The sequence below is a fragment of the Ictalurus furcatus genome, chromosome 21, assembly GCF_023375685.1.
Source record: "Ictalurus furcatus strain D&B chromosome 21, Billie_1.0, whole genome shotgun sequence".
Taxonomy (NCBI): domain Eukaryota; kingdom Metazoa; phylum Chordata; class Actinopteri; order Siluriformes; family Ictaluridae; genus Ictalurus; species Ictalurus furcatus.
In genome coordinates, this window is record NC_071275.1 from 18,966,771 (window position 1) to 18,982,410 (window position 15,640).

Here is a 15,640-nt window from a genome sequence, read left to right on the forward strand (position 1 = left end):
GAAGGTGTATAAATAATAATAATTATTATTATTTTTTTTAATTTAAGTGACCAAAAACAAATGAATCAAATATATAACGAGGGCAATAATCCTTTTATTTACACATTTACACAAAAAGTGGATCCTTATCCATGACTATTAACACAGGCCTATGTAAGGGTTGAATTTAAAAATATTATATACAGATTAAAAGAAAAATGGGTAGCTGTTATGACGTAGACGGCGTTTAATTATATGAAACGTTTCTCTCCTGATGGGCGTGGTCACTTCCAAGTGGGCAAGAGGGCTCACCGAACGGTTTGATGATGTATCATGATGTAAAGCAGATGCTTTGGCCTCCACACTCCTGAATGAACACTAGTGAGAGATGTTGAAGTGACATATTAGACACCAAAATCAAACCACCAAATGAGGGATATATCTTTTACAAACAAGGTGCTCCATTACAGGTCCAGAGACGTGTAGAAGTGATGCCACGGTGCACTGAAGCTATTCCGGTGACTCGGCTCGTGGTGGTCCAATACTTCACTGAGTCACTTTTTGTTACTTTTTTCCTGTTCCGTTCTCTGCGTTGCTCTAGAAAGCCAATGAGTTCAATGCGAGATGATTCTCGGAGTTTGCTAACCCACGGACCCTGCTTTCTGATGACAGAGTTGATGATGGAGATGATTTTCCATCATGTTTTTTTTCAATCATGAACGCAATGAAAGAGTTTAGTCCAAGCGCTAACCTTATCCAATCTACCCCATCTGACAGTTAACTCCACTCAGAGCTTCGTTTCTTCAAAATAGCGATCATTACATAGGAAGGTATTAACGAGAGAGTAATTTCTACTTCACGAGTGTTATGACTATATTTATTTTAAGTTAGCATAGCTTGCTTTCAAAAAGAAATATATATATATATATATATACTGTGTCTTTACACTCTTTACAGACTGCCAGTGTTTCTTCATCGCTTGCAATGAACTGACAATTACTGAAGGGTGTGTGAGCAGAAATGTTTAAAGGTGCAATATGTAATTCTGAAAGTGTTTCTAGACATGTAATCATCACACAACTTAAAGACATCGTCAAAAAACTGAGACTAGCATTACTGTCACGTGAAGAGTCTGGCTAGATTATTTATCTAAGGCTTCTGTTTTAGAGTTTTCTGGCCCAGAAAAAATAGCTTCACCCCCAGCAAACAGAATTCTGATTTAATTCTGACACATGGGGCATACATACATATGTATGTATGGTTGGATAAAGTGAAGGTTCGTCAATATTTCATTTCTATTGCAACGCATTGAAAATAACAAACCGCTCCTTTAATATGGGTGTTATTAAATGAGAGATGCAAGGCTTTTATGACAGTTAAAGGCTATCTAAAGGCTTAAGTGACGTTATCTTAAAAGTGCATCAGGTTGAGGTCCACACTAAGAGACAAGCGCTTGTCTGTTTCAAATCTGCTAATGAACTTTGAGGGGGAAGAAAAAAAAAAATCAGATTTAAGACGTCTGCTCCCACAACCCCATAAATAACTACAGATTATACAGCTGATCAGGAAAATACAGAGCACAAATGAGATAAAATATACATATGAACGGAGTCTCTTACACACCACAAAGCTTCCGCTTTCCTGCACTATAACCGACTTTGTCCGTTTACAGTAAATGCACTTCGACGTCCGTCAGCAAGACCGTGTGCTTGCGTGCGAAGAAAACGACTGACGTTATTTCTGGTTCTTGAGCAGCTCGTCGATTTGGGTCTTGTACATGTTCTTGACGTCCTCCAGGTCGAGCCGCAACTCCTCGGCCTCTTCCGCTTTCTCGCCATACATCTGCAGGATGGTGTTGTGTCTCTGCTCCAGGTCCTGAGGAGAGCAACACATACAAGCACGCCACAGTTCCCTTATCAGGGGTACGTAACTAGCATAAAAGCACACTTTTATGCTAGTTCACTGGGTCAGAGACCATCAGTATAAAAACCCTGTTGAGGAAGTTAGTACAGTATTCATTTATTTAAGTTTCTAAGTTTAAGATTATTTACATGTTCAGAAGCAAAAAAATAAATAATCCACCGTTTAAGGCGCACGAGAGATTTGAAACAGACATGACGATATGTTACATGTAATATAATACTACGTGTCGGTTTTTCCAACAATTAAGAGTTTAAATCTCAAATGGACACATTCTACTGGACACACGCACTATGTAGTGGACATGTATAGTGAATAGGCAGCCATTTGGGACTCCATTCACATTCATTTACACGTAAAGGCTGTTTTGCAAATCAGTGACAAAATGGCTGGACGCTTTACGTTCAGAGCAACTCCTCGTGCTTCTTCACTCTGAACTCACCTTGAGCTGCACTCTGAGCCTGGGGATCTCCTTCACTTTGGCCTCCAGCTCATCGTTCTGATTAGTCAGCCGCACCAGTTCTTCCGCCATCGCCGAGCGACTCCGCTCTAGATTTGAGATCTCCACCTACATCATGAGGGGGATTGATGTGAGATTCACACACAATGGACCAATATTAGGGAATTTCTGTAAGGGAAATTATATCTGAAGTTCTCTACACCTGAAGCCCACAGAGCAGAATTGACTTCGACGACCACTGTAAGATGAAAACAGTGTGTGTGTGCGTGCAGGGCTCTACAGTGCGACCATTTCACTCGCATTTGCGACTGAAAAGTACTTTGTGCGACTGGGAATAAATATTTATTCGCACCGGAGCGAGTGACCTGTTCGGAGTTCTCCAAAAAGCATCTACACCGCGCAACAGTTACTTTCACGCTGCTTTTCATCACCTCAGTCAACCGAACAAGTGTGTAAATACTGCAAAGAAGCCATTATGATGAAGAGTAACACTGTACATCATCTGCTTCTCTCAACTTCCCGATCTCACAAACCGCCATTTTTTATTGATCCCGCAAAATGACCTGAACCTGTGACCTGCTCGTGTAGACACAGCGGTAAATTAATAATAACGCTGACGCTACAAGGTGGGTTTAAATTCAAACTTCTTTATTAAATAATTCCTCACCAATCATAATCAAGAGTAGCAACTGTTCAGTCTGTAAACATACAGTACGCTACAGCTCTCCCTTCACCGACGCTAATAGACAGCGCATTCACTTCATTTAAACTCAGGGTTGCCAGATATCACCAGAAAAGTCAAGTACAGTTTCCATGTTTTGATTTAAACCCCCAAAATAACGCAATGTTATCAGCAGACATGGCAACACTGTACTGGGGGAACCGATCTAAAACTTATAAACAATCGAAACTAATAAAATGTAAAGACAGGAAATGTGTTTAGTTATAAATAAATAATTTAATATAAAATATAGATATTATAATAACTTCATAAAATATAAATAAAATGAGAAATTAAATGATGTTTGATTACCATGGGTTGCATTTAATATCAATTTGACATTAAACTTCGCTATTTCCTTAGAAAGCTATTAGCCTTTTTCCTAATTATGGATTATGCTTGTGTTAGTCTACTTTTAATTAGGATTCTTTATTGTTTAAGATATTTACAAATAAATATTTTATGTTTGTTTATTTATCAATTAACCAACAGTATTTCTCATTGCTATTATTTTAATTCAATTAACAGTGACCATGAGCAGAGAGCTTACGTTTAACTGTTTATGACAGACCTCCTGATTAAAGCTTAAACAAAAAAAAAAGATTGGTATCTGGATCGGTATCGGTTGTAAAAGTCCTGATCGGAGCATCAGTTATGAACACCATTAAACTAAAGCGCTTTGCATCTGATGGGTAAATGAACTCCCCCAATCACATCCTATATGAGATTATTCAGATACATACACAATATACACAGAGCGGTTCGAGAACTGACTCCAGCCCAGGACCATGACAGTGGGAAATGTCTAATAGTGTAGCTTTAAATATATTTAAGAGGAGCAGACTTCAAACACTGACCATTGATGTTTATTGTATTTGTTTACAAGGTGCAACAGGTTAACGGTTGTTTTTCCAGACAATCTGTAAAATGAACTGAAAATATTACATTTAGTTTATCAGAAGGTAAATTAATTTGTCATGGCTCACATTATGTTCCTAAATTCTGTCATAATTGACAAGCTCAAATTTTCTCATGCCTACTTGTGCGTTATATTGTGGCACATTAAATTTTTGTAATTAGGAGCGCTCCTACAATAAATTGTTACCGTAGAGCCCTGGGGTGTGTGTTGAGGTAGCTGGAGGTTACCTGGAGCTGTGTGATTTCCCCCTCCCGCAGTTTGAGCTGTGATTGCAGGTTCTCGATGATGCTGGAGCCTCCGCTGAGACGCGCCGCCTCGTACAGGCTGCTCCCACCGAGGGTCACGGAGGCGAACGAGTGATCCGGACAGTCCTCCTGCTTTCACGACAGCAAAAAAAAAAAAAAAACTTCAGTAAATAACAGCAAGAAATTACTAACAGCCTATACTTAAAAGGGACAGAATCGTAAACTTAAAGGTGAAGTGATACTAACATGATGCTAACACTCCTTGATATATGGTATCTAAGACTTAAAATAATAGATGGTAAATTTAAAATAAATTTTTTAAAAATCCTTCCTTCCTTTAAATCTTAGCTGAAAATGTTTCTTTTCACACAATACCACTCTTCTTTAAAATGTTTTTTTTTGATATGTTTTGTTTTAATTGATGCTACTTTGGAGTGACCTGGGGTGTTCCAAAGGCGCTATTATATACTGTAAACTGAACCAACAAATAAATAAATAAACAAACAAACATTGTTTAATATGGCAAACGTGTTAATTACTTAGAAAATGTTAACTGAAACAAGTACTTGAAATTCCACTTCCCACCAAAATGTCCTTTCGACCGTGGTGAAGGCGTTTTAAATGAGACAAAAGTTGCGAAAGTACAATAGCTACACTAAATTGTATTCGACTCTATCCGTTTAACTGTTAGAGACCTATTGCACCTTTAATCTTCAGACTAGCTACTGATGGTGGAGTCAATTTATCGTAGTTAGGCATATACCAGGCAAGGGCATGGTATATGTGTTTTGTTTCAAATGTAAAGAGGTCAGAATATAAGGAACAGAAATAGGCTTTAGTTTACTGACGTGGGAGAGCAGGGAGGTGTGTATGCCACTGTGATCCCCCCCACTGATGGAGCTGGAGCGAGAGAGTGATGGAGTGGAGGATGCCGGAGGCTCGCTCAGTGATGTGCTCAGCACCTTCCGCTCCTAAAACGTGCACACACACACACACACACACACACAGGCAGAACACGATTACAATCTGTGCAAAGAGCTACAACATAAACCACTCATGGTACAATGTTACAATATTATTTGGAAACATTTCTAGAATGATCTTAGCTGTACAGTATGTTTATGAATGCTGTGATGAACTCGTGCTTTGCGCCGGTTTCATCACAGCTGAGACCCAAGACGTTATCAGAGCACCTTTATTAATAACGCTTTTTATCTTTGAAACCTGTAGCGACAATCAGATTAATTTTTTTTTTTACCCCCCCCACCCCACACAGCAGATTGGATTAATAAATATCTACACGCTGATGCAGTGGTTTATTTATTCACCACGGACACATTTTTGGAGAATATCTAATATCTATTTACTCGCAGGATGACGGGAGGTTTTCCTCCCAAATAACAGCTACTCCCTCTAAATAAAAACGTGTAACCTTTTCCTTCAAGGCCTCTTGTGCAAGGTAGCATTTCTTCTTCTCCTGCTCCACCTTCACTTTCTCCATCTCAAGCTGGTTTGTTAACAGCAGCTGCAATAAATAAATAAATAAATAAATAAATAAATAAATAAAAACACTCAGTGAGTGAGTGAGTGTGTGAGTCAGAGAGTGTGTGTGTGTGTGTGCGTGCTTAATGGTTAACAGACAGTACCTTCTCCTTTTTGGCCTCTTCCAGAGCTCGAGTGTACTCGCCTCTCAGATTCTCCAGTTCAACACGCTCCCTACACACACACACACACACACGCACACACACACACACACACACACACAAAAAAGGAAGTTGCACACTTAAACATACAGTGATTCATGTGTACAATACGCAATCATATACACACTGGCAACTTGTCTAAGTGAGATCATATACTAATTATGTACTATTACACTCATTTAAAAAAGGGGGAAAATGAAAAAAAGCAGGTTTTTCCTGTACTTTCACACGCTTCTCACACGTTTCTATTTCCAATACTGATCTTGAAGTGTTAGCCGGACCTGTTCACTGGGATTTCCTGCTTTTTCTTCGCTAATTTTCACAAAACGTAAAAACAAGCTCTCTGATCGGTCGCTTATGGTAGGATTTCCAGGCCTCTCGTCCAGACAGAAACCGTTCACCTGCTGCTGTCGTTCTCCAGCTTCTCTCGCCGTGTCTTCTCCACGTCCAACTGCCCCTGCAGCCGTCCCTTCTCCTGCCGCAGTGAGGAATTCTGGGACTCCAGAGAAGCCAGCTGAGCCTTGATGGCATGCATTTCCTCTGTCGCAGAGCGCTCCTTCTCTACCGCGACAGCGAGCTGGGCCTGAGCCTCAGCTACTCCAGCCAGAAAAAATAAATAAAAATAAAAAAACAGGAGGGACGAGAGAGTTATTATTCTCCATGCGTTATATACAGTATGTACATGTTTGAGCTTGAAATTGAATCCACCAAATCAGCAAGGAAAGAGTATCAGCTCTGAAAATCAGCAGGAAGTAACAGTAACTTTCCCATGCCGCGTTTTCACCTAAGCGGTCCGAGATGTTCTTCTCCAGTTTTTCCCAGGATGCCGTCTGAGACCCGAGAGTAGACTGCAGATTTTCAATCTGCCTGAGGAGGGGCCTCGTCGCCGAGGTAACGCTCTGACTTAGTTCCTGGTTTCTGTTCTCCGCCCCCTGCAACCTCTAAACAGATAAACATAGAAATAGAAAAAAAAAAAATTAATTAACGGTTTGTGATGCCATGCTTTAAAAGAACTCAAAAGGAAAAATGGCAGCAGCTTCAGCAGCGAATTCTCATAGAGGAAAGAACATGGATTTGGTGGTGGGACTTACCTGCTGAAGTTCGCTGATCTCCTCTCGTAGGTAGTCCTCCTTCCTGGCCTGCTGCTGCTCAGCTCTCTGCAGAGCCATCCTCAAATCTGCCACCTAAAACAACAGGAAGACCAGCGTCACATACGTGTGTGTGTGTGTGTGTGTGTGTGTGTGTGGTGGGGTCGACGACGACGACGACTAAGTGTGTGGAACTCACTTTCGTAGGCTTTCGAGTGGATAAAAGTTTTAAAAAACCCTCTTCATTTCAGACTTAGCCCCCCTGCCCACCCCTTTTTTCCCCAGACCTGATAATAATGATTAATAATTGATCCAATATACAGTAATTCCCTCTGGTTACCTGATTGGCCAGCGCCTCCTGCTGAAGGCGGGCCTCTTCCTGGGCTTTGTCCAATGCCAGACTGAGTTCCTCCTTAGCCTGGACCTCGCGGCAGAGAGCCAGCTCCTGTGCCTCGCTGGCCTTCGTAGCATTGGATTTGTGCAGCTCGGCAAGCTCCCTAAAAACACACACACACACACACACACACACAGCGCAAATAAAAAAACAGTAGCGTTTCAGTTCTGTTTGGATTATGAAGAAGGCGGACAGAGTCTGGAAAGGAAGGGTGTGTATGACATCAGTGTTTGTACAGACAACAAGTGTCTGTAAAAACGTTGAGATCATTCAGATAATCACGGATGTGTGTTCCATACCGAGTCAAAGCCCTTAGCGCAACATGAACAAACTCTTGGGACAGAGGAATAAAAAGCTTGAAACAACCGTAACTCTGTTTCAGTGTGTGCATCTGTTTATTTTTATCTTGCATTCAGATTTAACCTTCTTGTGCTCGTATTTACTTGTAAGAGGCGTCCAGGGCGGCCTGCAGGCTCCGGTTCTTCTCCTGCACCTCCTCATTTTCAGTCTGCAACCTGCTCAGTTCCTTCTCCTGACGCTCCAAGGCAGAGTTCAGCTTCTTAATGCTCTCTCTGTGCTGCTTCTCAATCTCCTCCTTCGCATCCAGAACCTGTTACACAACACACCATTTGGCATTGTTTTTTGTTACATTAACTACTGTTAACACTCTGAAGTTGATTACTTTCCAATGACGCCAAATTAACAACGTCAATATAATTATATACAGTTCAGGTCATAAAACTACATACACCTTGAAGAATCGGCAAAACGTTCATCTTTTTTTATTTTCTTGCATTTTTAAACATTTATTTAGTATTGCCCTGAATAAGCTATTTCACATAACAGATGTTTACACACAGTCCACATACAGATCCATCTTTTCACACGGAGGACGACTGAGGGACTCGTACACAACTATTACAAAAGGCTGTAAAAGGGGGGGGGGGGGTGTAAACTTTTGAACAGGATGATCGGTGTAAATCTGTATCATTTTGTCTTCTGGAAAACATACGTACGTATCTTATATAGCTTCTGAAGGGCAGTAATAAATAAATAAAAAATTTTAAAAATGCAGTTCTTATGATCTCTCTTTTATTTATTTATTTTTAATTATTAGCATTTATGTAACTGTAGAAGAATACGAATCTCTCTCTGACCTGCTGCAGCTGTTGGAGTTCGTCCTCTTGCTCTTTGAGTTTCTTGGACTGCTTGGAGATCATCGTGTCGCTCTCCTTCTCTTTGGCCCTCAGCTTCTTGATGATGTTGGAGTGCTGCAGCTGCTGCTTGGACAGTTTCTCGCCTGGTGGAAGATGACGGCTGATCGGTTTAAAGGGTTAAGAGAGAGAGAGTATTTCAAACATGCCTCGCGTTACTGTTTACAAGCTACTTCTGAATCATTAACTCATTTGGGTTGGATGGTTTGATAAGATCTGGTCTGTTGACTTGACTGCACGGATAGTTCGAGGTCACGGTGAGTGAAGAAGCGGAAACAGAAACACAGAAGCCGGATCAGAACAGAGTGACGTTATAAATGATATCGTTATGATAAAGCGACACTTCGCGACTTTATCGTTACTCACGTTTACAAGTAGCTGGCTTCTGTTCGTTATCAGTTGTTTCGTTTGTTCCTTTTTCGTTAGTTTACATTTGAAGTATTGCTATTGTGTTGTTAATGCACAGACTTTCACACACAGCATTTACGCTGTGCAGCATGAAAACATCAATAACTTTCTGTTCCACTTTATCAGCTCTCGCCATACTTATGTTTCAGCTTCCATTTGGACTTCGTCTTTTTTTTCCCTGATGAAAGCTGGGTTATAATAAGAATAATAATAACAACAATATAGATGATCTGTAGAGCCATAACAAACTGCACACTTAGAATTTATTCAGATTTGTCTAGAGGTCATTAGAAAGCTATAAAATCTACCTCTAGAATCATTGATAAACCTCCAAAAGGCCACTGATGTGCTCTGAAATCATTCTCTAGAGCGAGCAGACTTTTGATCTGCGTTGTAATGTTCTGAAAAGCATTTGGTCTGCCCTGGAAATGTTACAGAATGCCTTTGACCTGTCTTGGAAATGTCTTTACCCTCTTCTAGAACCTGCGGAAATGTTCTAGAACACCTCTGATATGCTCTAGAACACCCCTGATCTTCTGCAGAAATCTTCCAGAACACCTCTGATCTACTGCGGAAATGTTCCAGAACACTTCTGATCTTCTGCGGAAATGTTCCAGAACACCTCTGATCTGTCCTAAACATGTTCTAGAAGGCCTTTGATCTGTCCAAAAATGTTCTAGAAAACCTCTTATCTGTTGTGGCAATAGCTGCATTTACAACAATAATCCACTCTTAAGCCGATTAAGACCATACTTTGATTAAGAAACTACCATGTAAACAGCAATTTTTAATTACATTAATCTAATTAAGGTCATACTCGTATTAAGCTCTAATGGAATTAAGGCGTGTGGAGTATTCCTGTTTTAGTCGCATTATGGACGTGTATTACAGACATGTAAACACCTTCATCACAATATTAACGTCGTGTGAGAGTTTTCACCGCATTTTGCGACAGGACACGATCACACACAGCAGTTTTACGGCGAACAAGAGAGTTCGGCTGCGTCCCAAACCGCATACTTGCCTACTATGGGCCTGTGGTGGGGAAAAATGTATCTGGGCTACTATATAGATGATAAGTAGGCGGTTTGAGACGCAGCCCACGGCTTCAAGCAGTCGTCTACTTGCACGTACAACATGACTAATAATTAATTGCACTTAAAGCCTTGGTAAAATTAAAAATAAAAACACCCAAAACTGTATACGGTCCCATAACGAAGACCAACTGTATGTTGATACGTGAAATTCTGGAGGGACGTCGGACGGCGTTGCGCGGTGACGTAATGACGCGGGCTGTTAATCGAATTATGTTCTATAACATGTAAAACGGGAACATGACAGGAGTATTCTAAAAGCGACTCATGCAAACACCTTAATCACATTATTATCTTAATCAGAGTAAGGTCAATAATTTGATTACTGCTGTCCATGTACACGTAGTCATTGTTCTAGAAGGCCTTTGATCTGCTGTGGCAATGTTCTAGAAGGCCTTTGATCTGCCCTGAAATGTCCTTACCCTCTTCTAGAAGGCCTTTGATCTGTTCCTCCTTCTCTCTGATCAGCTCCAGGGTTTCGGTGGAGTTGAACCTGGTCGACAGCTCTTCTCGAAGACCCTTGATTTCCTGGAGTAACAGCGCATGACGTGAACAATAACAGTAGACTGTGTTTACTCAGGCCTATGAACCCGTTCCCTGTTCTGCGTATTTAAACAGGATGATCAAACCATAAAAACATCGAATAACGTGGCTTAAACAAAAGAACAGCGCCTTGCTGGCTAAAGGAAAAGTCATGAGAGGGCACATGTGCACTTCTACACAATGAAGAGACGCACTCTGACCTTCTTGACGATGTCCCGCTCCTTGAAGGCGAGCTGAGCTTTCCTCTCCGTGTCAGCGATGCGCTGCGTGAACTCGTTTTTGAGGGACTGCACGCTGGAGCTCTCCTCCTTCAGACTGATCATCTCACTGCAGAACATATTCACACACCTCACATTGAGTCCGTCTGTGGACCAGAGCAACTCGCATTACTGCAGCTTTCCTAACGATACAGGAAATAATACCAGATATGGATGGATTCCTTCCCCAGCATTCAACAGCAATGGTTTAAAGTGGGGTTTTTTTTAAAAAAAAAAACACAAATCCTGGAACCAACAACCTGCAAATATAGTGCATTGAAGACACACACACAGGCCATGATCAGCTTTAAAACGAAGAAGTTTAAGGAAGTTCTGACAGATGGCTCACAACACCATACATTTCTACAAAGCTGACCAATCGGTGCATTTCTGTAAAACCCTTATGAAAGGCTGAGCGCACAAAAATGCTAATTACTTGCTACAAGAATCATAAGATATACAAGATCCTACGTCTGGTGCCTTAAGGGTTCTCCAAAAATTGGCTCTAGACTAGAGAAATCCTCTGATAATTAGGGGTTCCGGTAAAAAGACAAATATATGACGTTAGAAATAACACAAAACAATACAAATAATGACATACACTGCATATATATCTCAACCCGAGCGAGGTTCCGTGTTAATTTATCAGTTGAGTGGAGTGCAGAACTTTCCTCAACCTGAGCAAATATTATGAACGCTCCAACGGTTTATCTGACCTGCATTGACATTCATATTTCAAAAACACATACGGACACGAACACTCGGAAGACTTTCAAACAGCAAACCATCACATCCAACCAGATCTTCCAAAAAAAAATAAAAATAATAATTTTTAAAAAAAGCGAGTAACCCACTCTTTGAGGTTATCACACTCTTCCTCCAGACGAGCCTTGTCTTTGCTAACAGCTAGCAGCTGGGCTTCTCGTTTCTCCAGCCTGCCTGTGAGCTCGTCAACAATCTGGAAAAAGAGAGAGAGAGAGAGAGAGAGAAAGAAAGAAAGTGAGTGTGTGAGAGAGAGAGAAACTTCAACAATACAATACAACCAATGTGCCAAATTCAGACCTTCTGTAGTTCCAGGAGCTGGCAGGTGGAGGCTCCTTTCTGCTCCTCAGTTATGGGTGATGTCACAGAGTCATGTGACTCTTCAGGTTCAGTTCTTTCATTAGACAGCAAGAGACATGACCCGGATTCCTGCTCCTCCTCCGGCAGATCTTCTGGGTGTTCGGAGTTCACCGGAGTTGCGCTGCGCCCGCTCTCCTCCATCTCGTCCATCGATTGGTCCTTTACGCAGTCGGTTGTCCCTCCCTCTGCGTCTTCCTGCTCCTGAGTGGTCGGCGGCGCCGGGAGAGCCGGGAGCGGGCTGGTTCCGGCGGTAACGGATGCCAGAGTGCGGCTGCCGGGGATCTCGTCGTCCGAGTTGACTTCGCTGACGCTGCGGCTGTCCAGAGAGTGCATGCTGAACGAGTCGATGCGCTCGAAAGCGTCAGACGAGGACCCGCAGCTCTCCGTCAGCTTCGGGTAGTCATCCAGGCGCTGGAAATCGCTGCACGTCGAAGCGGAGAGGAGCTGGAAAGAGCCCTGCATGAGGTGCAGCCCCGCTTTAGCCTCAGCCGTCTCTTGCCTGGAGCTGCCCGAGCTCTCGCTGATGACGCTCTCGTGGTCCAGCACCTCGATGTCACTGGTGGTGGAGGTACCGGATGAGAAGGCGCTCACAGGAGGAGACGGAGTGTCACTCTGCCTGTCTTCTGCTTTAGCGTCTTTGGATTCCAACAATGTGTCTTTGGGAGAGTCTTTCCCCGGGCTCTTAAGTTCGGCGGAACCACAGCTCTCGACTTTTTCTACACGTTCGGGCTCCGTAGGCACGTCCACCTTTGGGACCTGTGGACTCGAAGTGGAATCCTGTGCCTCTGTTTTGCTCTCAGCGTCTTCCGTTTCTTCCGTTTGCTCCAGTACAGACTCCAGAACAGACACTTCTTCTTTTGGCTTCACTTCCTCTGGCTGGGTTTCCTCTACTTGTACGCTGCTTTGTTTGTTCAGATCTTCCTGAGAAAGCGTGGAAGAGTCGACGTCATCCTCGGCAGCGGGCTGCGTCTCTTTTTCCGATTTCTCCTGCGGCCGGCGGTAGGATTTGGTCGGCGCCACGGACACCACCGGAGTCTTCTTGACCGGCTGCCCGTCTACAGGAGACAAGAAGGCACTGAAGAAACTCTCGGTTTCATCCACCACGGTGCGAGTGACGGGCTTGGTGATGGCCTCGGATGAAGGCGTGAGGGTCGTCGGGCATTCTTCTGAAGGAGAATCCCACTGGTTCATACCCCATCCTGTGGACACTGGCTTGTTCGGTACATCTGAGAAGAAGAAAAAAAAAGACACAGAAATCAAGCAAATGCCAAATGGTCCTCGAGACAGACCACGGATCCACTGGTTCCTGACCAGGACGAAGCGTTTTGTCAGGAGTGTATGGAGTGTAAATAAGGACGGACGATAAGTATGCAGTGTTGCCAAATAAGATTTCTAAAACATAAACCTATTTTTAAGCAACCCAGTAACTTTTGTTGTTTTAGCACCTAAATTTCCCCTAAAAGATTAACTAAGTATACATATCTATCTATCTATCTATCTATCTATCCATCTATATATCTATCTATCATTGCGTGCAATGACAACTATCATGACGAATAATAATAACCAATTATTATTACAAGCTTATTAACTACATCATCCTCTCGGTTGAAAAAAATGTAGACTGACCAGCTATCAGAAAGGAAGAAAGCTTTCGGAAACACAGTTTCATTGCTCTCAATGGCACATTGTAAACAAGACACACACAGCGGAAAAAAAAATCTCATATATTTATTCATCAATTTTTTTTTAAGTGATAAGGAAATTGGAAAATGGCCTCAGAGGTGGTTCATGAGCCCCCCAGTGTTGCAACAGCTGGATTTTTCATCAGGGGAGATATACAGTGCATACATAGACGGAGTGGACAGCTGTCACCTGAGCAAACATCTGGCTTTTGCAGATCATACATTAAAACCCACCGTCTAGACTAGGTGTGATGGCGTCGCCCCACTGATCCTCTTCTTGTATATCCAGAACTCGGTCGATGGATTTCTGTGCGGTGCTCAGAGCCTGTTTAGCGAAACTGGACAACTGGGAAGCGTTGAACCAACTCATTTTACTCGCGGCTTATCAGCAGAAAATCGTATTTAACAACATAATCCTCACTTACGTCGCACAAAGCTGAAGTTAGAGCAGACTGTCACAGTAAGCTAAGCGGCTAACGCGTCACTGTTAGCATGCTAGGCCGCTCTTCGGCCAACAAACTCGACACAGTCGGATTTTCGCCATCAAACATCAGTCCGATTAGTGCCCAAAACCTCTGTCGGACAGAATCAGACAAAACAACGCGGCGTCATTCCGACATCCTGCTCAGCGTTGAGCTGTGAACTCTCTCCTCTGGTTTTGTTTTGGAGTTAGCTCACAAGTCCAGAGCTGGCGAGTAGCGACGCTTCTACTTCCGGTCCACGTAGCAACAAACAATGGCGTCATCTCGTAGCCCCGCCCACAAAACATAGCCCTGTCCGTTCCTAAGAATAATAATAAATACATCAATTAGGACAAGTATACAGGCAAAATACAAGCGTTTTATTAATCTATTATCTATCAGATATGTCTTCGTTCAATTTCAGACTCAAAACATTTAAACAACGTCATTAAAAATCATCTTTTATATTGCTGTTAAATAATGCTACCAGAGTTACTCAACAAGGTATTTATAGTGTTTGTTTACAGAGCAAATATCAATTTATCACGTGACTAAATGCATTCGAGGACAGCTCAAACAGTTTAATATATGCTGTGCACCATATATTAGAGAATGTGAAGATTTCGATGGGATTTTTTGGAATAAATAAAAGGTTTCATAGGTTGGCTTTATTTGCCTATATATATATATATATATATATATATATATATATATATATATATATATATATATATATATATATATATATATAAACCTCTGCAGCAGCACGAAACGGTGCTTTACCTGATGGGTCTCTAACATTACCACAAAAAATAATAATTTAAAGGCCTGACTATGCCTCAATATAATGCATGATAGATAAGAATACAGCAGTGTTGAGATTAATGTTTAGCAATGTGTTAATCTGGGTTAATCTGTAAACCACTATAGATTTCAGTTACGATATTCCACCTACAGAGGACACTCATTCGCCTCACTTTCTTTTTTTAAATCCATAGATTCCTAAATCGGATCCTGGAGAACCCACTCTCCTGCGTATCTAAGCGTTTTTCCCTGCTCTAAAACACTCACTGCAACTCAAGAAGGGCTGTTAATTAGCTGATTCATTGGATCAGGTGTGTTGAAGCAGGGAACCGTGCTCTTACATCTCATACAAGGGGGTTGGAGTGGCTAGTTACACCATTTGGACAATTGTGTTTTTACTTACTCTAGTTTTTGTTGTGATTCTCGGAAAAGTACCGTTTTGAACTATTTTCACTCTGAAATTGGTCATATGTATAAAAAGGCAAATTTTCCCGTATGAGTCAGTGTTCAGCTTTGTGTTTGAGGTGTTCAAAACATCTTGATGACCAAAACCTCATGACAATCTAAAAGAATACAACTCTCTAAAATAAGATCGCTTATCTCCAGCCTGGTACAAAGTCATC

The 15,640-nt window shown here is 41.9% G+C and overlaps 1 protein-coding gene across 3 annotated transcripts; it reads right to left on the reverse strand.

Moving 5' to 3' along the window:
* Window positions 1–76: 76 nt before the first annotated feature.
* tmf1 (TATA element modulatory factor 1) lies at window positions 77–14,575 on the reverse strand. 3 transcript variants are annotated; one of them, XM_053652562.1, is made up of 17 exons: window positions 14,178–14,575; window positions 12,008–13,293; window positions 11,800–11,903; window positions 10,889–11,015; window positions 10,568–10,673; window positions 8,587–8,729; window positions 7,873–8,039; window positions 7,376–7,532; window positions 7,039–7,131; window positions 6,732–6,888; window positions 6,349–6,541; window positions 5,891–5,960; window positions 5,677–5,769; window positions 5,093–5,215; window positions 4,227–4,376; window positions 2,342–2,467; window positions 77–1,854 (listed from the first exon to the last, which is right to left on the reverse strand). In XM_053652562.1, exons 2-17 carry the CDS (start codon window positions 13,256–13,258, stop codon window positions 1,714–1,716), a joined length of 3,201 nt encoding a protein of 1,066 aa, XP_053508537.1. In that variant the 5' UTR covers window positions 13,259–13,293; window positions 14,178–14,575; the 3' UTR covers window positions 77–1,713. The 3 variants fall into 3 exon arrangements, with proteins under 3 accessions (XP_053508537.1, XP_053508535.1, XP_053508536.1); XM_053652560.1 differs by having other exon boundaries at window positions 13,987–14,575; XM_053652561.1 differs by having other exon boundaries at window positions 4,227–4,373; window positions 13,987–14,572.
* Window positions 14,576–15,640: the final 1,065 nt, after the last annotated feature.